The sequence below is a fragment of the Aquarana catesbeiana genome, linkage group LG08 (genome assembly GCF_042186555.1).
Source record: "Aquarana catesbeiana isolate 2022-GZ linkage group LG08, ASM4218655v1, whole genome shotgun sequence".
NCBI lineage: Eukaryota > Metazoa > Chordata > Amphibia > Anura > Ranidae > Aquarana > Aquarana catesbeiana.
In genome coordinates this window covers 36,122,956-36,149,399 of record NC_133331.1, presented here as the reverse complement: position 1 = coordinate 36,149,399, position 26,444 = coordinate 36,122,956, and the positions used below count along the sequence as shown (strand labels likewise).

Sequence of the window (26,444 nt, the reverse complement as noted above, 5' to 3'; positions counted from 1 at the left end):
AGCTCTAGCAGTGGAAGTATATTTGAACCAACAGACAGTAGCATTTTTTCCTCTGTCAGTGTGCTTGTTGAAGGCAAAGAGATTTCAATATCAAAGTTACAGTTCCTAACTACAATAAGTTACAAAGTTCCATTTCATTAAGATGAAGTTAAGCAATGATAAACCCTCTTCCCTCCCAAGTTCCCCACCCCCCCACCCCCCCAATTTAAATGATTCATATATTTATTTTTTTTCCAGTTTGATGGCTCAAACCTCCTTGGCCCCCTTTTTCACCACAAAAAAATATTTCACATTATAGAGATACACAACCATTGTGAGTCTAGTAATGAGTAAGGAAAAATGTTCTGAGGCATTTTTCATCAGTGTTTCATGATAAATCAGAACGGTGCATCCACAACGCTTTTGTCCCAACACATAGCAAGTACTAGACATAGCCAAGACGTAATCAGAAACTTTGTACAAAATAGGCGTCGATTTTTTTCCCCATCTTCTTCAGGAGTGAGAAACTTGAAAAATATGAGAAAATGTTCAGTCGACAAAATGGAATTGTTCATGGAGAAAGTCGCTCATTTGCATGTCGATTTTCTACTAGTCCAAATAAAATCTTTGAAAAGAAAGAGTTTTGTAGCATTTTGCTTCTTGGTGATTTTTTTTTTTTTTGTTCTGAAGAGACTGGTTTCCGTCAGTACTCCTTAATACACTAAATGTGTCCCCTGAAGCTTTCTTCTGAAGTTTGATGCTACAAGCAAGTAGACAAAAGTGACTTTTTACATTGGTGGAACTACAAGACCGGACATAGCTAGAAAAAAAGAAATAAGATTATATTAGCTTTAAGGCCTACATGTTCTCCTTTTTTTCACTGACTGACCTAAAGGCTTTTTATTGTTTTTTAAAAAGAAAATTTTCACGTGCATTAAATTTTTGGGCTGTTTACAGTAAACTTTTTATTCCCGCTATATTTATAGAAAACATATTTTTCAGGTATGCTTTTTTTTTTTTTTTACATACAATTTCTATATTGATCCTATCATTTTTTTTTTGTGTGTTACTGGAATATTACGTCTGCTACTCCCTCGTTCCACGTCCTAGTTTTAAGGTAGAGGTAAACTTTTTAATCCCTAAGATCCTTTCATCTTTTTTTGTGTTACTGGAATACTACATCTGCTACTCCCTCATCCACGTCCTAGTTTTAAGGTAAAGGTAAACTTTTTAATCCCTCTATATTTATAGAAGACATATTTTTCAGGTAAGCTTTTTTTTTTTTTTTTACATACAATTTCTATTTTGATCCTTTCGGGGGTTTTTTTGTGTTACTGGAATACTATATCTACTACTCCCTCATCCACATCCTAGTTTTAAGGTAGAGGTAAACTTTTTAATCCCTCTATGTTTATAGAAAACATATTTTTCAGGTAAGCTTTTTTTTCTTTTTTTTTTTACATACTGGTCCTTTTATTTTATTTTTTTTTTTTGTTACTGGAACACTACGTCTGCTACTCCCTAACGTAGAGAAACATGTTAACATGTCAGAATTGTAAAAGAAATAATATAAATTTTAAGCATTTTGGTAATTTATTGAACAAATAAACTGTGCTAGATGCTTTTGAATAAATACATTTTTCTAAATAGATAGGGGAAGCTGAATAAAAAAAAAAGTAACAAAAGAGAGGACATTTAAGCAAGGAGTGGGTTTTTGACATTTTGGTGCAAAATATCCTGCCTCCCACATATGATATTTCTCTTAGCGTTTTGCTAATAGCAAACAGTGGTCCAGACTCCCTAGAGACTGGCCATGTTGACAGCTGAAAAACAACATGGTCACTTCTGGTAATGTCAGATGAAGCCAACTCACTCACCAGCTCAGTACCAGACATTTCTCTAGTTCTAAATTAAAATCTTATGAGCCAGGGTTTGTCTTTATTTTTTACTGCTTTGGCCTATTGGGAACCTGAATTGTGATATAAAGATATATATATATATATATATATATATATATATATATATATATATATATATATATATATATATATATATATATATCTTTATCTATATAGATATAGATATATATCTATATATATATAGATAGATAGATAGATAGATAGATAGATAGATAGATAGATAGATAGATAGATAGATAGATAGATAGATATCTATATAAATATATATATATATATCTATATATATAGATATAGATATAGATATAGATATCTATACCTATATATAGATCTAAATCTATATATATCTATACATATATATATATATATCTATATATATATATATATCTATATATATATATATATATAAATATATATATATATATAGATATATATATATATATATTATTTTTTTAACATGCAGAATTATACTGATCAAATACTGGAGGAGAAAAAAATACTTTTAAAAAAAGGAAAGAAAATGAAATTTGATTTTGTGCCATTTCTTTCATTAAAATGTGTTTTTTTTCTCCTCACTAATTTATGTGTAACTCTAATAAATTTTCTTATGTAGTGATCTAAGCTTCAATTTCTCAGTTCATTAATCCCAACAATATTAATTTGTTTTAGGCGCAGTGTTACAAGTTTATGACTGTGAAGACTTATGTCTTGTGAGTATATTGTACAGATCTACTGCAACATTCAAGAGGAAAATAATTATGACTTTGTGTGTTATGGTTTTGCACGCATCTCGATTATTATTACAAAAAAAAAAAAACGTTCGACTTATATAAACTTCAAGACTGCTTAAAGTGTTTATTAATATGAACAGCTTATGCAGTGATTAGACAATGCTGAGAGATTCATTTGACGTCTCAACAGTTCAAACTAGTTAAATAGAGGTCAGGGCTTGAAAGGTAAGTTTTGAGAGGAGAACATGTTCTAGTTAAGCCTTTAAGGTGTATCCAACTGATGGAAACACCTCACGGTGCATCATCTTTACAGTTCATTAGCAATTTATACATTCAAACTCTAAAGTATATATCAATTTATAAATGGTTATCAATCTGTCCTATAAAATATGTTTTCAAGACTAATCCCACGTTTTGTTATTTAAAAAGAAAAAAAGTATGTATAACCCAAGCTAATGGTGTATGGACATATGTCATTGTACAAACAGCAATTATCTACATTTCCACAGTTTAGTGTCAGATCTCTCATAGGTTACTAAACATTATTGTCAAATTTGCAGTTATCGTTATTAACATATATTTATACACTATGCCAATGGTCTCCAAACTGCGGCCCTGGGGTCGGATGTGGCCCTTTGCTTGCCTCGATCCGGCCTTTGGGGAACTATTCCTCCCACAACTGACACTAATGATGGGGCACTATTCCTCCCACTGACACCAAGGATGGGGTGCTATTCCTCCCACTGATATCAACAATAGGACACTAGTCCTTCAACTAAAACCAGTGATGGGGCATTATTTACTTCCACTGATTCTTGGGCATTTTCTACTCCCACTGGCCACAGCCCGCCCCCCCCCCCCCTAAAGTCTGAAGGACAATAAACTGGCCCTTTGTTTAGAAAGTTTGGAGACCCTTGCACTATGCCAACATACTAAGCATATTCTAGTTAACATGTTAGAGGACCTGTACAAAAGGCATCGCAAACAATCACTTAAAGCTCCTTTCTCCACTGGAAGGTTCATAACGGGAGCAGTTATCTTAAGTGATTACTAGGGAAGGCAAACTTCCCGTGTTACTGAAAGGGAGCATATTACCACCGCTGGCCTCACACACCCCCAGCCCTGAGTACCTCCTTATTGGAGACGGAAGGCTGGAGGGTTTTACAGACCACCTGGTGTCCCTTGCAGTTGCCCATGTACACAAGCCATCTACTACAGAGTCGTTTTCAAGAAAACCTGTCATGAATGAAATAGGGAATCTACTATTGTTGTTTGTTCGGGGATTCAAAGTATGGTAAACAAAGGAACCTCATGACATCCATGCTTCCACCATTTTCAGGAGGTTAACAATAGCAGCTACCATATATTTCTCATGACAGGCCTCCTTTAAAGGTGGGGACAAGGTAAGGATTCATGCAGTTTGTAATAAGTATTTCTATTGCAATTACTTAAATATAGCACACCTTTAATTGTACATACATTTCGAATCATGAAGTCTCTGGTGTTTTGTGCCATTCTCAAAGCAAACGCCAAATGGAAAAACGATAGAGATGCCACCTCCCACACATGCAGTATACCCTCCCAAACCATCTTCCTCTCCAGATTCTACATTTAAAACATATTTGAGAAAATAACACATTTTGAGTTTTTCAATCATTCTAAATTACATTTAGAATTAAATTTATTCAAAGAGAGAAGTCCGATTAGATGGTTTAGTAGTATTCAATTAGTTGATAAATGAAATCCAGTATTATCTTTATAGCAGATTTATAAAAACTTTTGGAGTTTTGCCATATATAAATAGATATATAAACACTGATTGATTTTTTTTCTAATACAAGCAGTTGCTAATATTTAACGGTAACTAAATTTTGATTTTTTTTTTCATCTTATAATGTGTTTTCATTTCAACTGGAAGGAATGATGGATTTTGGTATTAAAAAAAAAAAAAAAAGTCAACAGTAAACGACTATCTTATTGCACGATTAAAAATAAAAAATGTCTCACATTATGCGGCACTTGTTCTAGCTTTATCAATTTCAAGATTTTGAGAATGTGGGAGTGTAATACATGTCTGAAAAATAAGAAAATATTTGATAGCATATACTATAACCCATGGCATTAAATAATATATCTAATGTCTGGGAACGATTATTATACAGTACAATTCTATTTTACTATAAGGACAATGCAGACATTGTGATGTGAATTTGTGTATGCCATAGAGACATGTGGTGGATGTTTTTCAGTGTTCTGTCACTCATTGCTATAGCTGAGAGAGTCCCCATATGAAAACTCTTTAGAAGTTTAATATCCCTTCATACTCCAAACTCTGTCTATGGAATTGCACAGAGATTTTCAGAACTAATGGGGCTAAGACATCCAAGATAACTGGTAATGGGGAACTGCTTTATAAGTTAAAGGATTTAATATTCTCCCTTTTTTGTGTTCTTTCACAGCTCCAATATTAACAATTTTTTTGCCAATTTGCATTAAGGGGAGCAGAACTTTCGTTTCAGGCCAGATCCTGAGAGTAGAAGAACCTGAAAAACCTTGGGGGTAATCCATATTCTTCTAAAACAGGGAAAATGTATTGGGCTTAAACAAAGTAAAATTAAAGTGTTGCTCATCACAACCAACCACTGCGCTATTTTGTTTTCCAGTATGAATAAGATCTGGATTCTGGTTGGTTTGCCATGAACAGCATTTCAGTTTTCTTTGCCCCCTTTTTTAAAAGTAAATAGTTATTTTTAAGGTCCAGTGAAACTGTAATTTGCCTGTCAAAACAGATATTCTGTCACTAAAGCTAATACACATGCTATTTGTATAACAAACCCAACTCACCTTGAAGTCCATTGCCATTTGCACTGGTGCAGGATGGTGGAGGGGAAGCTTGGGGCCTGACGACTGGGGCAAATGCGCTCTTTTGTTTCACTGCGGAGATGACATTTGCAGGTGAGAATGAGAAAATGCCGTGTGTACTGCTACAGTTTGAAGGGAGGGTGACCGAAGAGGCTGCCATTGTAGGACTTGATGGTACTACTGCAATAAAGCAAAAATAATCAGGACTCAAAAAGGAGTTTTTTTTTTTTTTGTTTGTTTAACCCCATGGCAGAACATAAAGAGAGAGTGATGCAGCCTTTGTTTTAGGTTTGGGAATAAAAATAAACTAAAATAAAATAGCCAAACTGATAATAAAAAAATAACTATGATGGCCACTCTCAGGCTAAAGAATCTGGGGGTCTATGTGCTGAGCACCATGGAAGGTACCTGATCTCAGTGGTGTCTACATTTGGGACAGGCCAAGCAAAATGTAAAGCCTGTGCATGTGTCTTGAACATATGTGTGTATAAGATGATCCAAAGGAGCCATCTTCAAAGTCTGTCTTTATTCATAAGTGATTTCTTCACCCTGCCCATCAAAATTTTCTTGCATGGTTAAGTTGTCTTTTTAAACCGTTGCAAATTTTCCTTTGATAATAGTGGTGGTTCCCCCATATGCCAAATGCCCTTCTACCCCAAGTTGCTGATCTTGGCAATGGTTTTACAAGCCAACAAATACAGTTCTCTCTTAGTCTTTTCTCCCCCTTCAGAGTCCAGTGTAAAGATCCCTCCCATAAAGTATGAGATTGATCATTGCTGTCTTATATTGTAGGCCAATTAGAAGAGAGGGAGATACATTTAAAAGAGAACTGCACGCGGTTGGCAGCTTTTAAAAATATTAAGTGATCTGTACTGTAGGGCATAACTGGTAAATGTTCTTCTTCTTATTGTACTGGGCCTATTCCTGTTCCCAGTGCCGTCACACCTTGATAAGTTTACATAGCATAACTAAAATGCTATAAAGCCAGCCAATCACAAAACACCAGGGAGAAAGTGTTCTGGTATAGTACCCTAGGATAGGACACCTTGCTCCTTTCATAATTTATGTAAAATTGGATTGAGGAATTTGCATATGGGTGGAGAAAACCTTTGAGTACATTTGGCCGGACAAATGGCAAACCTAAAGTTATATGTCCTGAAAAAAATGGCAAATCTTCATCCCAAGCATCTGACTATTTTTTGAATGAGCTGGGCTTACAGGAGTGAATGGTTGCATTTGATTGTTCCTTTTTTTGTATTTATAATGTGGTTACAATAATGTGAGTGTAGTTTATCTATAGATATGCTGTTTTTATCTATGAGCACACATATTCATGTAAAGAAAACCACTTTCTTTCATTTGGATAGGTTTGCCAACTGTTTGCCATGATAATGATGTACTTTATTTATTTAATTTTTTTTTTAAGATCCTTAAAAAGGGTATAAATCACAATATAGGATAATAAATCCTACCAGATTTAAAAATGTATATTCACTAAGTCTACAAATACAGCAATAGGTCGTGTCACGTCATAATACTGAGCTGCTTAAACACCACAGCACTCTTATAACAAATAAAAGTTTGATAATTATATGGAGCTCCTGCATAAAGACCACATTTGTGTAACAGGAATATGATTGCATGTTTGAACCACACTATTCATGTCAAATTGTTGTGGGCCATACAGTAATGTTTTTAACTGCTTTTCTGTTCAGCCTCCAGTCACCCATCCCTTTGTCCAGTAACTGATAGCAAAAACATTTTTTTAAAAAAAGGCTAAAAAAAAAAATCTAACACATTAAAATATACAGGCAAGCAAGAAAATAAGAAAATTCAATAGGATGTCCAAGAACACTCACTGCCATAGGGGGAGTTGGCGGATGAACCATTGAGGAAGCCAGGGGACCCAGGAACTCCTAAGTTGGGCATTCCAGCATTCCCGTACCCGTTCATGCTATTGCTGACTGTGTTGTAGTTGGACTGCTGGGGGGTGCTACTTGGAACATATCCTCGTGGCGATACACTGCTTGTGTTACGACTGTAGCCTACTGGAAGAAATGAAAGCCCCACAAAAAAAAAAAAAACAAGATAATGTTACCCTCATTTATAAAAGACACTTTGGCTTTTTTTTCCGCACAAATCCACATCACACACTACACAGATGTATTGATTACGTTGCGTTACTTCACAATACCTCTTACCGGTCCTTTCAACAGTTGCAGTTTAAGATAACCTTATCACATCGACCCTACTTAAATCATCTACGATGGCACACTATGTTGTTCCCTCACAGGCTGAGACAGCCAACAAAAGCCGTCTTCGATCTAATTGTGTCAGCTTCTTTCACATTTATCCTTACTAGCAATTATCAACAGGCTTGATTCCTGGTTTGTACCAACACAGAAGATGAACTTTCAGCCTTTTCAGACCTTCAAATGCCACCGGTGACAGGCAACAACTTGTTTGTTACACTGATTTCATCTTAAAAGACTGTTTTTTTTAAAAGGCGGGGTAGCGTTGCGCATCTAATGGGCTATATTCCGATGTTTAATACTCTTTATGTTGTTACCTTTTGCAGCTACTACCCTACAAGAAAACTAATTACCACTTCTCAAATGTCAAAACAACATCTACAAATATACTGGCGCTACTCAGCAGCAAACAGATAATATAATGGTAACATGCTTTACAGCAATGGGGGAGAATACTAAGCTACTTGTCTGATAGGAATATATGTTAACGGGAACGTTTAAGATCAACATGATTCCATCAAACTCTATAAATATATGTTAGATAAGCGCTGTGCTCAGCATCTGGAGTTGGGTCTGGCATAGCCACCTACCTTGGTCATTAGCTTGAGATGTCTCTGAAACATTAACTGCTAGCTGGCTGCTGAAAGAATTTACTCCCATCATTCCGCTGTGAGATGGTGTGTTGGCAAGTGAGGGGATCTGGTTGTGATTGCGTGGCACACTGTATAATGCTTCAGCAATGTCAGCTGCTCGCTTCAGGATTATCTCCTACACAGCAAGAAAACACAACAGCATGGTTACCATGTGATACAGTTTTGTCTCAACAGCCATCAAGTAAAAACTGTCCTAGATTGGAACCATAGTCATGGGACTGGATATAATACTTGTGCAGCGATTTGTGTTGCCTATCGAAAAAAGTGCTCAGGAATTTCTAAACAGCACCAATCTTAACCTCGGGCTAAGTAGACACAGCATGTTTCTAACTGTGTGTTGTAGGTGTGTAGTACCTACTCAGTATTTTCGGGCACTTGTAGGAGGATAGTTGTGATCAAGGGACTGCAGAAAGCCCATTAATTATAAAACTGGATCTTATGTATTAAAGCATGTGAAAGAAGTGTTGCGCTGGTTGCCAAGCGCAACCACAGTAATTTCTCAAGCAGGTTATAAAATGTACAGAAAATCTGCAGTCAAAACAGATAGTTTTTGTTTTTTTGTTTTTTGCAGAAATGTATTTTTCTGGACATATTGAGAAACAAGGTTTCCCATGAATGTTCCAGAAATTTGTAAAAAGATTCCCAGCATTCACCAGACTCTGCAATTTAGTGTAAGTGCTCTTCCCATAACATTTCTCATACACAAAAGCATAAAACTGAAATTTTTTCGTGAAAGCTACATGTGATAATTACTGTATAATACAAATCTATCTCTTACTCGGACATATGAATAATGGTAGCTTTTACAGGTCTTTAGAACAGGTGTGCTTTAAAGAGTCACTCCCAGTCCCTGTGTTGAGATTTCTGAGGCTGGGTTTCCCATATCCAATTTGCATGTCAGGGAACTGTGACCTGCTCTCAATGGAGCCGGTTTACGCAGCCCCGGGACGGCTGTGGAGTGAATTGCACAGGAGCCATGTGTGTCTTTTGGTCCGTTTCAGGTCCGAATTTAGCCAAAATTTTCGGACTGAAATCTGACCTGAAATGGTGAAGAGGGACGCACCGGACCCCGGCTGTGAGCCACTCCGCACTGCAGTGCGAACCCAGCCTTAGGCCTAGGTCCTTGTTTTGATCACTTCTCAAGGAAGTGTGGGTTGGTCAGACTCTGACAGGTTTTATTTACAACAATAACAAGAGAAGGGCGCACTGACCTAGCGCATTACCTCAATACATTTTTCTTGAAAAAATAAAAACAACAATTATTATACTCACAAACTCATATTTTATGCAGGTGGGGGCCAATCGCCTTCAGGTCTACTGTAGTCTACTGGTGTTGTGGGAAGACCAGGCTGCGTCCGTGATGGCTGATGCCTTTCAAGGGCAAACTCTCTTCATCAGAGCGAAAGTAGTGAATAAAAATTCAATGAGGTAATGAGCTAGGTCGGTGCGCCCTTCTCTTGTTATTGTTGCTTTACAGTCCGTAAGGATGCCCGTTGTCCTGAGGGGGCAGCAAGACCACTGGCGCAGAGAAGGAATCCCTACACTGTATACCTCTTAGTTCACCATTTTGAGCGCAGGAGAATGGCTTTTGAATATATTGGGTTTTATTTACATGTTGACATGGAAAGCGGTGGTACAAACTTTTTGCTGGAGCCCCTAAGTTTGACTGAATGCTCTATCATTTCTGAACCCTAGAACTTTGACTTTTGGGTGAAATTACCCTTTTAAGACAGCAGGACTACGCTTTAAGAACCGGGACCATTTAGTTAAATAAAGTTGATTAAATACATACAGTATACATGTGTTATAAGGCAATGGCATGACTGTTACAATTTAGTCAAACCTTATTTTCTCTTCCCTGTGCTTGGCAGGTTTAGTGCAGGCTTTCCTATTAGTCACTGTATATTTTGGACCAAGTTCAAGGTTACTCTGTCGTCTTAACGATTGCCTTTGCTTTTGGCACCTTACGCCTAATTGTCAATTTTTTTTTTTATCCCTTTCTCTCTTTTTCCCCTTGGTGATGCTCATCACATTACACTGCCCTTAAGGTGACTGGCAAAAACGTCCACGGCAAATAGGATGGTATTGATATTTTGCCAGGTTCACGCACAGTAGTTCCTAAATTGCATATTTTTTAATGGATTTTGCGACGTGCATTAATGACTTGCCTGGTTGTTGTGCGGCATTCCGTATAAGGCTTCAACAAGGTCCGCTGCTCTCTTCAGTAATACTTCCTGTGGGCAGGACACAAAAAGAAGAGGGGTTTGTTTTATTGCTTAAAAGGTAGGAAGGGCTAAAATCATAACACAACAGCAAATTTAAAAGTTAGACAAGACCAAACAATGTATCAAGGTTTTTACATCGAGACTCCAGCTAGGTATTGCGCAGATAGGAAAGAATTAAAATTTTTATTGAGAGCATGTTTTCAGACAAATAAGTAATGACTCCTACTGAAGATCTCTGGTTTAATTAAAAAGCAAGATATTGCGTTAGAAAATCAGTCGGTACCCTTACATACTGTGTGTCTGCTCACTACCCCCTTAAAGTTATTCTAAAAGGTAAAATTCTTCTAAAATAACAAACATGTTATACTTACCTGCTCTGTGCAATAGTTTCGCACAGAGCAGCCCCAATCCTCCTCTTCTCGGATCCCACTCCTGACTGCTCTCCCTCGCCAAATGCTCCCATAGCAAGCCACTTGCTATGGGGACACTCGTGTGGGCTCACTCCTGAGACTTGCTGTCTGCATCTATTGACGCTGACAGCGGAACTCTGCCCTGCCCCCCACCTCCCTTGTCACTGGCTGTGATTGACAGCAGCAGGAGCCAATGGCACTTACTGCTGTGTCTGTGCCAATGAGGAGGGAGAAAGCAGACAGAGCCTCTGCTCTCATGCACATCGCTGGATCAAGATTGGGCTCAGGTATGTATAAGGGTGGGCTGGGTGGGGGGGAACTGCTTGCAGAAGGGTTTTTTACCCTAATGCATAGAATGGTTTTGAATCTTTCTTCTCAGCGGATTAAAACTGGGCAACTCTGAACCAGGAAAATGAAAACTAACTTCTCAAGACCATTAAGATCCCTTGAAGTTTGGACAGCAGTTTAAGAAATGTGAACAAAGAACTTTTTTTTTTTTTTTCCAATAATGGTGTAGTCCTTTAGCCATTTTATACAAAAAAATCTTAGTCCTTTAATAATCAGAATTCTAGAATCCACCTATCTGGTTGTAATCATCTGCATTAGACACATGGCGTAGAATCATGTAACAGTAGTGATGAATGACGGAAATAACGCCAAAGCTTTAATAATGAGGTTTTGTGGGTATGAAACAAACAAATACATGACAGGGATATGAAAAGCACAGCACTTGTTAATTCCTAGCACTTTAGTGGTGAAGAACAATAAGTAATTTTCCATATCTTAATTAAATTGGCAAACTCCTTAAAGACAACATCTCACCTCTAATTCATGCCCGGAATTTGCCAGAGAGTTCAATGCTTATTCCTCTTTATTTTGAACAATAAAGTGAATTAGCTTGGGTTAATCTAGTTTTTTTTCATAATGACATTAAGAAATTTTTCAATTAACCTCTTTGACTGTGTGCTATAAAGGACTTCATAAATGAATTCCCATTCAGAGAGTAGAGTGCTTTTGCCTAAGGGTAGAGATGCATTGAGTTTGTCTTATCCGTGCCTGCATGCATACCTCCACTTTACGATGGTTGGGATTAATCTCTAGTTTACTTAATTTTTACAAGGAATCTCTTCTGTTTGACTTCTCTTCCCCTTAGAGAATGCTGCCATCATCTAAAAACATTTATTCAATGATATAAAAGAACCGCTTTCGCTCCATGGTGTCTATTCATAGCCTGGGTGGCCAACTCTCTACCTATTAGCATTATATAGTTGGAAAATTTGAATGATCATTCCAATATTGCCATGTGTAATGTATACAAACAGCAGCAAAAAAACTTTTCCAAAAAGAGGAAAACATTTTAGGTAATGTAATTTGTTACATGGCAGGCCTGCAAGTGAATGTCTTACCCATAGTTACACAGTTACATAGTTAGTAAGGTTGAATAAAGACACCAGTCCATCCAGAGTGAGTGTGGGTGCGTGTCTACAATTCTCCTTATCCCTGTACATTGTGTCTCATTAAGATCCTCATCTATTATATTATTATTTATTAAGGTACCCATATAGCACCGTCAACCCACATTCATATACTAGGGCCAATTTTGGACAGAAGCCAATTAACCTACCAGCATGTCTTTGGATTGTGGGAGGAAATCATAGTACCCGGAGGAAACCCACGCAGGGAGAACATGCAAACTCCAGGCAGGTAGTGTCATGGTTGGGATTTGAACCAGCGACCCTTCTTACTGTTAGGTGAGAGTGTTACCCACTACACCACTGTGCCGTCCAATCTTTAGGGCAAGCACACAGCCTTTGCTGAGCTAGAAAACCTACCCAAAGCCAGAACTGTTTAAACCTAATGCCGACAGCAAATGTTCGATGGAGTGTACACACGATCGGATTTTCCGACAACAAATGTTGGATGTGAGCTTGTTGTCGGAAAGTCCTACCGTGTGTACGCTCCATCGAACATTTGCTGTCGGAATTTCCGCACCACAAATGTTTGAGAGCAGGTTCTCAAATTTTCCTCCAACAAAACTTGTTATCGGAATTTCCGATCGTGTGTACACAAGTCCGTCGCAAAAAAAGTTCACGCATGCTCAGAATCAAGCAGAAGGAGCTGCACTGGCTATTGAACTTCCTTTTTTTCGGCTCGTCGTACGTCTTGTACATCACCGCGTTCTCACATTCGGGATTTTGGGCCAACATTTGTGTGACCGTGTGTATGCAAGACAAGTTTGAGCCAACATCCTTCGGAAAAAAATCCATGGTTTTGTTGTCGGAAAATCCTATCGTGTGTACGGGGCATAAGAGCCTATTCACACCTATGCATTGCGGAAAAACACTCTTATGCCCTGTACACATGGTCGGACATTGGTTCAAACTTGTCTTGCATACACATGGTCACACAAAGTTGTCAGAAAATCCAATCGTTCTGAACGCGGTGACGTAAAACACGTACGTCGGGACTATAAATGGGGCAGTAGCCAATAGCTTTCGTCTCTTAATTTATTCTGAGCATGCGTGGCACTTTGTGCATTGGATTTGTGTACACACAATCGGAATTTCCGACAACGGATTTTGTTGTCGTAAAATTTTATAGCCTGCTCTCAAACTTTGTGTGTTGGAAATTCCGATGGAAAATGTGTGATGGAGCCTACACACGGTCGGAATTTCCGACAACAAGGTCCTATCACACATTTTCCGTCTGAAAATCCGACCGTGTGTACAGGACATTATTGTCACTTTGGTACACACCATGGTAAATGCATTGTGGTGCCGTTCATTTTTAATGGACCCCTAACCTATTCATACAACACAGATGCCCTGCATTGCACCAGAACACACTGGAATGTGGGTTGTGGTGTGCTGCACCGGAAATCAAGGTGCATGCCGATTTTTAGCCTGCATTGTGATGCATTGCTGCCCATTCAAATGAATGTGCTACCTTAACCCAATGCATGTTACCATGTGTTAATCCACCACAACAGTAGGTTTAAATGGCCCGTGTTGTCTAGCCTTCTGCTTGTCTTATATTTATCCAACGTCTATGGATATCTTTACAATAGGTGAATGTTTGACTTACAGAACAGCATTGTTTAAATTGATTCCTACATCTCAGGAAAACTTCCCTGACCTCCTGTCTTACTCTCTAACAAAAGGATAACTCGTCATAATTTGTGAAATAATACACTTGTCGAACCTAGACATGATGAATGTCTAGCACGTGGATGATTAATGCACAGTTTTCAATTTCAACAGACGTGCTGTTTTTTTTTTTTTGTGGATCCTGGAGGTTAATACACATTGATGCTATCTTTAATCTTTGAAAAAATTCAAAGACATAAGATTGGTGTCACCTCGACTATGAAATTCGCTCGCCATCTGAAGACCCCCAGCCTGATTCATTGTTTCTTGCATTTTTTCAGAACACTCCTATTTCAGGTCCTTTATTTATCAAGATTAATCACTGTAGGCATCACTTTTTGTGCATGCCATACGTTTGCAGGAATAGCACTTAATCCACAAAGTTATCGGATGGATGGCTTTTAGAATGGGCATTTACCTCTGAAATTGGTGTGTATGCTTGATGTTGCATGCATCTACTTTGCATACAAATAAAGAATTATACTTGTCATGAAGCAGGTATAATCAATGGAAGGCACAGCTGTCTTAATCAGATTTCATCAGCCCGAGCAGCTCTCTGTGAGCAAGATAAAGTGTTTTTCAGAGGTGTTAATAATTACTCATAATCTCTCCTATCATATCACAAGACTTTTTACATGCCTTTCAATTTTAAGCAACGATTAAAGCAATTAAGATTTCTGCATTTACAAGCTATTTTTCATTTCCAGGATATATTCTACACCTACTTGTCCATATGGTACTTTTGCAATCGTAACATAAGGATAGTTTAGGAAAATTACGTATGCACTTATCTCTAATCTGTCTATTACTGGATAGTATCTTAACTAATGAACCCGACTTTCGAAAGCAGCTCTTAAGTGCCGGTCTTGTCATAGGCAAGACACAAGGCAAAAAAAAAATAGAATTGTGTAACCCAATCAGTCAAGGATGCTCTGAACAAGTTTGTTTTGTTACAATATGTCGTGCTTATGCATAGCGCCTCATGCTGTGAATACGATTAGCCCTGAATGGTTGTTTGAAAAGCATTTCAATGGAAATTTTCGAAGCCACGGCCATAAGTGTAATTGGCTGCCTTTCAATAGGACATAACAGGCTTCAAGTTAAATGGAAACTATTAAAGCTCAAATGATTTCTAGCGTTGTTTCATGACAAATGTACAGTTTTATTATTACGAGTGCGCGCTCTTGTACAGTGGTCGCCGACGATTTGAATATACAAGATTATTCACAAGCCCCGATCATCGAGAACGGTATATATCATCACAGTTAAAAGAGGTAACCAAGGTGACGTTGCTTCAGGTGCTAATGTCATTATAGAACTGTAAAGCAATTATTCTGTTAGTTCTTGCCTACGGCTATGAATACATTGAAGAGTACAGAGCCATTAGATGTAGCTACTTCAAAAAGCGGGGGAAAGAAGATGAATTTTAATGCATGGGTAATTGCTCAACATGACCGCATTCCTAATAAATTTTTGTATATTAGAAAAAAAAAAAAAAAAAACGGAATATATTTGCGTGCAACGCATGAAACATGGGAAAACACACATGGAATGCGTGCAATTAATTTTAGGGAGAAATCGTTTTAGCGCTGCTGCGCACCTTTTAATGCAGATAATTTGTTAAGGAACTGTTCTAGGCGGAAAAGTAATTTGTTTTTGCCCTGATTTCTCTCCATTGCCACTTTGTATCTCTGCGTAATATCCTGGGTAATTGAGGACCCAGAACTGCTACTTTTCCAGCAACAAAAGGTTAATGTTACACTTCATCTCCCTTTATGTAGATTAAAATACACGATGCAGTGTACATGCAATCAGTGATATTAGTGTACATGTAGGTTGCGGTTAATTATATTTTATCTCATCTTTGAAGAGAATACATCATAGCTGTCTGTATAAAAAAAATGTATCCTGAACATTTTGTCATTTAAGACCATAATTAGCGAAGCTATGCCAACTTTTGAAGGCAAAACAAGCAACCTAGGCACTGCCTGCAGGAAGAGTGAACAATAATGATTCTGCAGGAATGCCATAAGTGCTCCATGTACTTCGCAGTGGTCTTTCAACCTATTGGAAAGGAGGGCAGTTTTTCTGTTTTATACAGAAAAGGAAGAGTACCAAGTAAGTAAATGTTGATTGATGACTACATAAGTCATCAGTTATGTGTTATTAATCAGAGCAGGAAACAAGAGCTTCTCCAAGCATCAATATTAAGATATCTGCAGGTCTACAGAAGGTCCTAAGGTACTCATAGATATTAGATGCATGTTACTCAATTTGGGCTATGTCATGGCATTTGGCACTGATCACACATCCATGTCTGTAGAGCAGGGGTCTCAAACTGGCGGCCCTCCAGACTACAAGTCCCATCATGTCTCTGCCTGTGGGAGTCATGCTTGTAACTGTCAGCCTTGCAATGCCTCATGGGATTTGTAGTTTTGCAACACCTGGAGGGCTGCCAGTTTGAGACCCCTGCTGTAGAGGAAGGCTGCAGTTGCAAGCTATATCTCCACCTCCCTCAATGGACTACTATACTAGCAGCTTCGATAACGTGGTAAAAAAAGTTAAATACAATATTAATGAACTTTCATACTTAGTACATAGAACTTCACAAGCAAGGTCATAGCACAAGTACATTGCACAGTACCTCCATTACCCAATGGTGGAACATAAATAGAGGTCATCGTGCCATCCGGCAACAACAAGATCAGGGATATAATTAATACTTGTGGACAACCCACATGGAGTAACTTTCTCACAAAGTCTTCATCAGTTCTAAAAATGCAGTAAGGTAATGTTCATAATAATAATAATTTTCATGAACATTACCTTCATGATGTCAGGTGGAAGTTGTTCAGCAGCTTAATTGGTTATTTACTTAAAAAATAGGATTGTAGTTATTACTATGAGTGTGCGTGTCTGCACTTTGATCCATGGGCCTCTATGGTACCAAATACTAGATACTGTCACACTTGGACTGATGTCACACTTGATATGGGAGAAAAAACTAAGACTGATACAGCCTGGATATAACGCTGACATTTCTTGATAGATTGCCTCAGTGCTGGCCATCCCCCAGAGCCAGATCATCCATGTAGGCAGGAGCCTAGAATCCAGAGGATGTCCAGGGAGGTCAGCTACAACCTTCATGCTCCTATAGTAAAAAATAGGGGATAGCGCAGTTGGGTAAAGTTGTACTCCTACCTGACTCTTCACAAAAGAGGGTGTATCTGTAGGCCATTTATTCTAAAAGAACCGTACTGAAAGGGACACTTGTACCCCCGGTACAGAGGGACTTTGAAGGCCAGCAAAAGAAAATGTATAAAAATATGTTATTTATTTGAAAAAATACTTAAAAACATATGTATAAAACCATGATAGTGATCTATACAGAACATTGGTACAATACAAGATAGTTTGCACATATTATATTCTCTACAAATTCAAAGATAGGTACAAATTCCTCCATAAGCCTAACATGTTTCAGAACGATGTCCCTTCTTCAGAGGCGTTTTTAGGAGAGGAAAAATTCCTCTGAAGAAGGGACATCTTCCTAAAACATGTTAGGCTTATGAAGGAATTTGTACTCACCTTTGAATTTATAGAGAATATAATATGTGCAAACTATCTTGTATTGTACCAATGTTCTGTATAGATCACTATCATGGTTTTATACATGTGTTTTTAGGTATTTTTTCAAATAAATAACATGTTTTTATAAATTTTCTTTGTTCGCCTTCAAAGTCCCTCTGTACCGGGGGGTACAAGTGTCCCTTTCAGTAGGGTCCTTTTAGAATAATATATTTTGGGATGTTGGCAATGTGTTATTGAGAATCCAAATTTTCTCTTTGTGGTTCACCAATATATACATCTGTAGGCCATTGATGTCTGATGGGGCAGTGCAGACAATGCAAATGGGGCCTATTGTAATCCTTATCAATGTCAGGAGGGTTTTGAGAAAGGAGGAGGGGGGGTTCAAAGCTGCTACTTTGCCTAGGACCCCCATTCAACTCTACTATCACCTGACTTTTTTGCCCAGCAAGATGTAAGCTTCAACTTTACTTGCAATCAAAGTTAAAATTGGACTCCAGGATTACCTTCAGTCTTGCACAGTAATGGCTCCTCTCGGTGCTAGAGGACATCCAACATCAGCTAGCGCTTTCCTCCTCAGCCTTACTGTCCCTAGCCCAATAATGGCATCCCAGTCTTAGTCCGTAGGGTTCAATATTGAGTTGGCCCACCATTTGCAGCTTTAACAGCTTTAACTCTTCTGGGAAGGCTGTCCACAAGGTTTAGGAGTGTGTCTAGGAAAATGTTGCAGGCCAGTCAAGTTCCTCCACTCCAAACTCGCTCATCCATGCCTTACTGTTCCTAGCCCATCCCTTTTATTCATTAGATTTTAATGATTTCAATAATGGAGGTTCATCATCAAATATGGGTGTTACTACAGCTTCCAGGAAGCTATGTACAGCACCCTGCTGGCCCCTACTACCAGCCCTAATCTGCCTACATTGCAAAGAGAAGCAGAGATCAGGTGATGTCATTGGGTCTAAAATAAGATATATAGTGAAAACAAAAATGTTTTTTTTTAAATAATTTCATTAGCCTAATGATGAAGGAAAAAGTAAGGAGAGGCTAAATAAAAGTAGATTAAACCTAAAATAAATGTGATGGGGCCCAAATGTTAGAACAAGGACAGATATCTTCCGGTAGGCTGGAAAATATATATATCATTGATGTTGAAAATATCAGATCTTTCATTGTTCTGATGAACCATAAGCCTGTATAAAACCGGTATTTGTCTTTTCAGTGTACATTGTAAGCAACGCATGTATGCCTTATTGGTTTTCTGTCCACAGCAGAATTAACCATCAAGCCTTGTGCATTATGCATCTTCAGAAGAGAAAAAAAAAACTAAAAAAGAAATCAATAATGTGGTAATATTATCAAGTCTGGGATGAAGTCAGCATTCATCCAGGCAGGCTTGTATTGAGATACATGTTTTACATCTGCACAATCCCATCTCATTGCTATTATTTTTTCTCCTCAGCTTCTGACACTTACAGCTGATTCTCTTCATTCCATTTTCTTTTTCTTTTTCTTTTATTTTTTCTTTTTTTTCATTCCAAATGTATGTTAAGGCCAATTGCTGTTTTACTTAGGAACCACCGTGACCCTTGTAAACCAAGCTCAGACGGCTGGCTTAACAATGATGAATCACTTGGCAGTTTAATTTACATGCCGCTGAACTCCACATTTGGGTCCATTAGAACAAAATCAAATATTTATGTTGTTTATTGAAACTGCTAGATTTCATCTCATTCAGTGGCCGTTTTAGATGGAGCCTGAACAATACCGTTTCACCTGAATTAAAAGAGCCAAGTAATGGCGGTCGACCAGGCTAGAGCGGCTTGTCATCCTGTTCTAGGGCTTGCGAAAGGAATGCGCATTCTAAGTTTTACATCAACCTCAGATAAAGAAAAATCTTTCTTATTTTGTTGGCAGGAATTTATTAACAGTGTGTGTTTTTCAGTTTGCATTTTTATGGTCTGGTGTGAACTTTCGTACTCCAAGTCCCATGTATTTATCACATCAAATTATTTGCATTGGATTTGGATGAATAGAAATTTGGTGCATAATGGCACTAGAATCGAAAAAATAAAGTAAGAGATTTTTTTTTTTTTTTCTTTGGTACACACTGCACCTTGCTCACTCTAATGAAACAATCTGAGGGAAAAAGATTGCTTTAGACTTTCTCTTTAGATTGTGATAAATGTGATTTATATTCACAAATCTTGTCCGTTTTCTTTGGCGCAAACTCCTTAGTATCGATCTGTCTTACTTGACATTGTAATATATACTTGCCTGCTGGGGTGCAAAACAGTAAAACGATATATACAAGAAAAAAGTTTTAAGACAATTAACCACTTATGCGGTTATTTTACTTATATATAGAATACAGATATATTCCAGTGCGCCTTACAGTGAACACTGAATCAAGCGTACCACTCGTGACTGGTCTCTGTTCCAAATGAACACCAGAGTGATTGTAAATGGGGTTCATTCGTAAAAGATAACCAGTCACTAGTGGTGTACCACACAGCTTTGTACTAGGTCCTATCCTATTTTATCTACTGATATGACTAAAGGTTTGGTGGGTAAGGTATGTCTTTTTCCTGTAATACTGAACCTGATTTGGCATTGCTGGAAGATCGGTCAAAAGAGTGGAAACGCAGTTCAATGCTTCTAAATGTATTAATGCACCTAGGGAAAAGAAGGCCTTGACAGAGTATAACATTGGGGGTACAATGTTGGCCTACACTACAGAGGAAAAAGACCGTGTGGCCATGCAGTGGGAAAAGTCAATAGAATTCTAGGATACATCACTAGAGAGGTCACCAGCAGGAGGAAGGAGGACCTGATTCCACTATATCAGAGGTAGGCAACCTCAGCCCTCCAGCTGTTTTGAAACTACAAGCCCCATGAGACATTTGCAAGACCCTGAAAATCCCAGGCATGACTCCTAGAGGCAGAGGCATAATGCGATTTGCAGTTTTACCACAGCTGTATTGCCGAGGTTGCCTACCCCTGTCCTATATAGATCTTTAGTTAGACCTCATTTAGAATACTGGGGTTGAGTTACGAAAACTGGAGAGTTTAGAAACCAATCAGCTTCCAGGTTTCTTTTTTATTGTCAAAGCTTGATTGAACAAGCTGAAGTTGGAAGCTGATTGGCTACCATGCACAGCTGCACATGATTTTTCACTCCCCAGTTATAGTAAATCAACCCCACTGTGTCCAGTTCTGGAGACTTCACTTACAAAAAAGATGTTGATAAAACAGAACGAGTCCAGAGATGGGCAAGAAAAATGATGAAAGGTCAAAGTGATAAAAACATATCAAAAGAGACTTCAGTAAATTAATGTGTACAGTTTGGAGCAAAGAAGGGAAAGGGGAGACATGACTGAAACATTTAATTATATCAAGGGGGTGAATACGGTTCAGGTTCAGGTAGGCAGTATTTTCAATATGAAGCCAAGATCAAAAACGCTGCAACATGACCTCAAACTAGCGCAAGGAAAGTTCAAAACTATTCTTAAAAAAGTATTATTTTACCAAAAGAGTAGTCGATGCTTAGAATAGACTTCCCACAGGAGTGAGTCAGTGAACAGTAAGTGTATTTAAACATTCTTGGGACAAAAACAGATCTATATTTAGACAAAAAACAAACAAAAACATGCACATGAACAATAATGGCATCCCAGTCTTATGCCCCGTACACACGGTCGGATTTTCCGATGGAAAATGTCCAATCGGAGCGTGTTGTCGGAAATTCTGACCGTGTGTGGGCTCCATCGGACATTTTCCATCGGATTTTCCGACACACAAAGTTGGAGAGCAGGAGATAAAATTTTCCAACAACAAAATCCATTGTCGGAAATTCCGATCGTGTGTACACAAATCCGACGGACAAAGTGCCACGCATGCTCAGAATAAATAAAGAGATGAAAGCTATTGGCCACTGCCCCGTTTATAGTCCCGATGTACGTGTTTTACGTCACCGCGTTCAGAACGATCGGATTTTCCGACAACTTTGTGTGACCGTGTGTATGCAAGACAAGTTTGAGCCAACATCCGTCGGAAAAAATCCATGGATTTTGTTGTCGGAATGTCCGAACAAAGTCCGACCGTGTGTACGCCCTATTAGTCCGTAGGGTTCAATATTGAGTTGGCTCACCGTTTGCAGCTATAACAGCTTTAACTCTTCTGGGAAGGCCGTCCACAAGGTTTAGGAGTGTGCCTATGAAAATGTTGCAGGCCAGTCAAGTTCCTCCACCCCAAACTCGCTCATCCATGTCTTTATGGACCTCCTTTGTGCACTGGTGCGCAGTCATGTTGGAACAGGAAGGGGCCATCCCCCAACTGTTCCCACAAAGTTGGGAGTGAGTTTGGGGTGGAGGAACTTGACTGGCCTTCACAGAGTCCTGACCTCACAAATGCGCTTCTGGAAGAATGGTCAAACATTCCCATAGACACACTCCTAAACCTTGTGGACAGCCTTCCCAGAAGAGTTGAAGCTATTATATGCAAAGGGTGGGCCAACTCAATATTGAACCCTACGGACTAAGACTGTGATGCCATTAAAGTTCATGTGTGCGTAAAGACAGGTGTCCCAATACTTTGGCAATATAGTGTATATAAAAAAATGGGACGGACTCAACAGACCACTTCATCTTTTTTCACTTTTTGCCATCACTTTTCTATGCTGGTATATTAAACAAGCTTAAAGAAGCTTACAATCTATAGTTTGTAAAAAAAGTCCTACAAATGTGGACACTAAGGAGACTGAAGAAAATCCAATAAATCTTTGATTTATGGGAGAAATCACAGCACCCCATACAATAATGGCAAAAAAATACAAATCACAAGTGCTATCTGGTTATCCACTAAACTATCTCTATTATTTTACTAATAAAAAGCAATATGGGATTTCAGATATGGAAGGCTGTGTACTCTGGCTGTGACCTAGACATACGAAGCACATAAAAGTTCAGGTAAAAAAAAAATCTTGATTATCATTAACTATATATTGCTAGGTTCTTGTTTCCCATTTCTAACTCATCTAATTCATAGTTTTCCAAGAAACAGCCCCCCACAAGCTATACATGAAGGGGTGTAAGACTTTCTGCAGAACAGACAATAAAATGTATAAGCTAAACAAGAACCGGCAGGACCATTTGGCAGTTTAGGACACAGAATACTGGTGCATGCAATCAGATTTATTAAATAAAAACCATACCATCAAAAGGATTTTTCTATAAGTTGTGCAACTAAAGATTGCAATAGCAACAATTATAGTGTGACAACCATCTAGATTTAAAGCGGACCTTCAGTCATTTTTTCAACTTTCCATCTATTAAATCTTCTGCCCTTGTTGTTGTTTTAACTTTGGATAGTAAAACTTTTTTTTTCTGCCAGTAAATACCTTATACAGCCCACTTCCTGTTTCTTGTCTGGTAAAAAGCCTAGGCTTATGACATCATGCACAGCTCTCGCTCTCACTCTTGTGGGAATTTTCCAGGAAGGGAGGCGGGATGAGTCATAAGAGAGACAATGAGAGCTGCAGAGCTGGAGGTGTGCCTCTGTGTAAATCAAGGAAGTGAACAGGCAGCAGCTTCAGCTGCCCACAGTTAAAATGGCTGCAGACAGACTCAGTGGAGAGAGATTGCTGCAGCATATTTGGCAAGTACAGAATCACAGTATATATAAAATAATATGCAAAGTGGTTGGAGGGAAGCTTCAGAATGGCAAAGATGTCTTTATTACAAATTATGTAAGCAGACTGCAGTTCCTCTTTAAAGGACAGGCCATCGATTTGTGTTGGCTACTCACTATCAGTCATTTAAATGCTACATCATAAACATTAGACTGTGGTCAATTTGAAAATTCAGCTTACTGTAAAATATACAAAGCCGGTTTTGCCAACTATTTTATTAACCATTTCTCTTTTTTTTTTCTAAAAGTACATATTAAGAGAAGCAGCCTCATTGGAAAAAAAACTTGGTTTACAATTCTCCCCATCAACGGTTGGATTTAATTAGAAAACGGAATATGGAAATATGGTCGGATCCCATAGAACATGGAATAAGGAAATGGTATTAAAGTGGAATTCCGTAACACAGAGAGCTGCATTGAAGAAAAATATGAGTGGTAATAGGAAGCCAACATAAGTAATTATTTCAAATAGTGTGTCTGAACAACTGGAAGTAAATATTCATTATTAACAGTCCATTATAGAAGAGAAAAATATCTACCCCTTATCTTTAATGATATACATCTGCTCAAACCTATGTGGTGTGCATGATGGGTCTAAACAAGCCAGGCAGATTTTTCTTCTTTTTTTTTTTTTTTTAATCTAGTGCATTTAAATGAAAAGTCCCTGTAGATATTAATATGTGGACCTAATTTGCTAGCTTGCTAAGTCGGGGACTTATAACAAAACCTTTGTAAACAAAAGATTAAACTGAATCGAGCTTTAGAAAATGAAAGGAAAACAAGAGTCACATAATCACAGATCAGAGTGGGGCTGGTTAGATGGAAATCACTACAGGCTACTGGAGTGGAAAATGTTTAATTGAACTATTTCATTATGCAGGAAGTTTATGTTCTCCTTGCAGAATCGAAATACTTGTATCATGCTTCCTCCCCTTTCTTCCCTTGAAGAAGTGCAGTCTTTGATTTATTCTGCCGCTACTTACAGAAACTCTGGGTATGTTACTGGAATAATCTGAAATTGAAGTGGAGATGCCAATATCTCCATTTCAATGCAGACACAATGTTGACATTATGCTCCAATCCGGACAATGAAGAAGAGAATAGAAAAAAAAAAAAGAAATTCACAATGGTGGTTGACAGCGATGCCAAGGCAAAAAACAAGTCACAGTAGTGTAGGACAGATCTCATATCATGTAGAAATCATGTGTACTTTTTAAATTCTTGCTGCCAGTGCAATGCAAACTCAGCAGTTTCACTATAGGAGAAGCACAAAACAACATGGCACTATGATATAGCAAATAAGAAAGCAAAAGTATTGGCTTTATATGTTTTTTTTTTTTTAACTGAGCAATAGCAACCTACTACTACTAATAGAGGTAGGGATACTAGACCCCTTTATTAATAGCAGAACAGATAAAAGCTTGTACGTAAGAGGAGAAAATGTAGACATTTTGAAATAATATGTAAACTAGTAAAATGTAAACAAGAGAGTTTTTAATGGACAGACATCAAATTGGGAAACAAAACTGCCCAAAAAAAACTCTGCTTGTTTAAAATCAGTAAAAATCACTGCAATTTACCAATAGGACAGCATCTATTTAAAATGGGCCACGTCATGGAGAATATCAATATGAACAATAAAAAAATGCAACAATCAAATCTGAAATCCAAGGAAGATCTGTTACTGCTGATTGATTGTTTATCAACCAATTGAATTGATTCCTTATGCCACGTACACACGACCTGTTTAGCCGTCGTAATAAACTCCAACGGTTTCTCCGACGGAACTCGGATGGAATTCCATTCAAGCGGTCTTGCCTACACACGGTCAACCCAAAGTCTGACTGTCCAGAACGCGGTGACGTACAACACTTATGACGGGACTAGAAAAAGGAAGTTCAATAGCCAGTAGCCAATAGCTTCCGTCTCGTACTTGCTTCAGAGCATGCGTCTTTTTTGGTCCTTCGGAACAGTATACAGGCGAGCGGTTTGGGCTCGTTGGAAATATTTAAAACATGTTCTATTTCTAGGTCCATCAAATTTAAAAAAAAAAAAAAAAAAGTCCGATGAGGCCTACACATGATCGGTATATACCATGAAAAGCTTCCGTCTGACTTTTTCTTTTGGACAATCCGCTCGTGTGTACGCGGCTTAGGAAACATTGCCTTGGTAAAATGCTGTTATGATTCAAGTAATTATTAACCAGTCAGAGTATGGGAACTGGTGGGGTTTAAAGGATAAGTTTACTTTTTAGGAAAAAAATAATAAATGGACCTTTTTTTGCAGGTAAAAAAAATGTGCATTTTTTTTGGGGGGGGGGCCTGTAAAACATTCCACCAACGATCAGCAGATCGCTGGTGCCACGCAGGTATCCTCCAGTTCTGTCAGTGTATCTCCTTGCCGGGAAAGCAGATACAATCTGACAGGAAGAATCAATGAACTACCATGGAGCTACACAGTAGTTCATTGGGAACTACCAGCCGACAGGATGTCAGGGCTTGTAGTTCATTCACACACTGAGCTGTATGAATGAATGAATGATGCGGCGCTGTGGGCGGAGCCCCGCAGGTCCGCACTGGTTTCAAAAAGTGACAGCTAGTACGGGGAACACAGCAGCTGTAGCATTGGGGAACATGGTATAGGTTCCACCCTAAAAACAGGTGGAACCTGTAACATGTTCCTAAAAGTAAACTTATCCTTTAAGCACATTGAATTACACACGTCTGGTCCTTAAATATATCTCTATACGATACACGCATGACGTGGCAAGAAGTTAAAGCCCTTCTTGTTTGCTGGTATGGGACAAATTCAATAACATCTTACATTTAAAATAATTATTATTTTTTTTTTTTATTTAAATTGGAAACAGAATTACATAATCTCCTTTCTAAGAAGAGTCAGACTCACTGGCAGTATCCAATTAATGGACTGCTGCACTTCCAAACAAATCTTTTCTGGGTGACACCACTTCAGTAAATTGTACATAATCAGTGACTG

General features: G+C 38.2%; 1 protein-coding gene across 29 annotated transcripts in view; it reads right to left on the bottom strand.

Moving 5' to 3' along the window:
- Positions 1–200: 200 nt before the first annotated feature.
- The window catches only part of EBF3 (EBF transcription factor 3), a 221,588-nt gene continuing 195,344 nt past the window's right edge, over positions 201–26,444 (bottom strand). For 4 of the 29 annotated variants that reach the window (XM_073595697.1, XM_073595698.1, XM_073595703.1 and 1 more), the window contains exons 12-17: positions 10,562–10,627; positions 8,331–8,508; positions 7,348–7,533; positions 5,471–5,668; positions 4,106–4,231; positions 201–739 (exon numbers count right to left, since the gene is read on the bottom strand). In XM_073595697.1, coding sequence (XP_073451798.1) covers positions 693–739; positions 4,106–4,231; positions 5,471–5,668; positions 7,348–7,533; positions 8,331–8,508; positions 10,562–10,627 — 801 coding nt within the window. In that variant the 3' untranslated portion in view covers positions 201–692. Of the gene's footprint in view, positions 800–4,105; positions 4,232–4,633; positions 4,701–5,470; positions 5,669–7,347; positions 7,537–8,330; positions 8,509–10,561; positions 10,628–26,444 lie in introns of those variants that run through there. The other 25 variants (XM_073595695.1, XM_073595696.1, XM_073595701.1 and 22 more) reach the window with 12 other exon arrangements.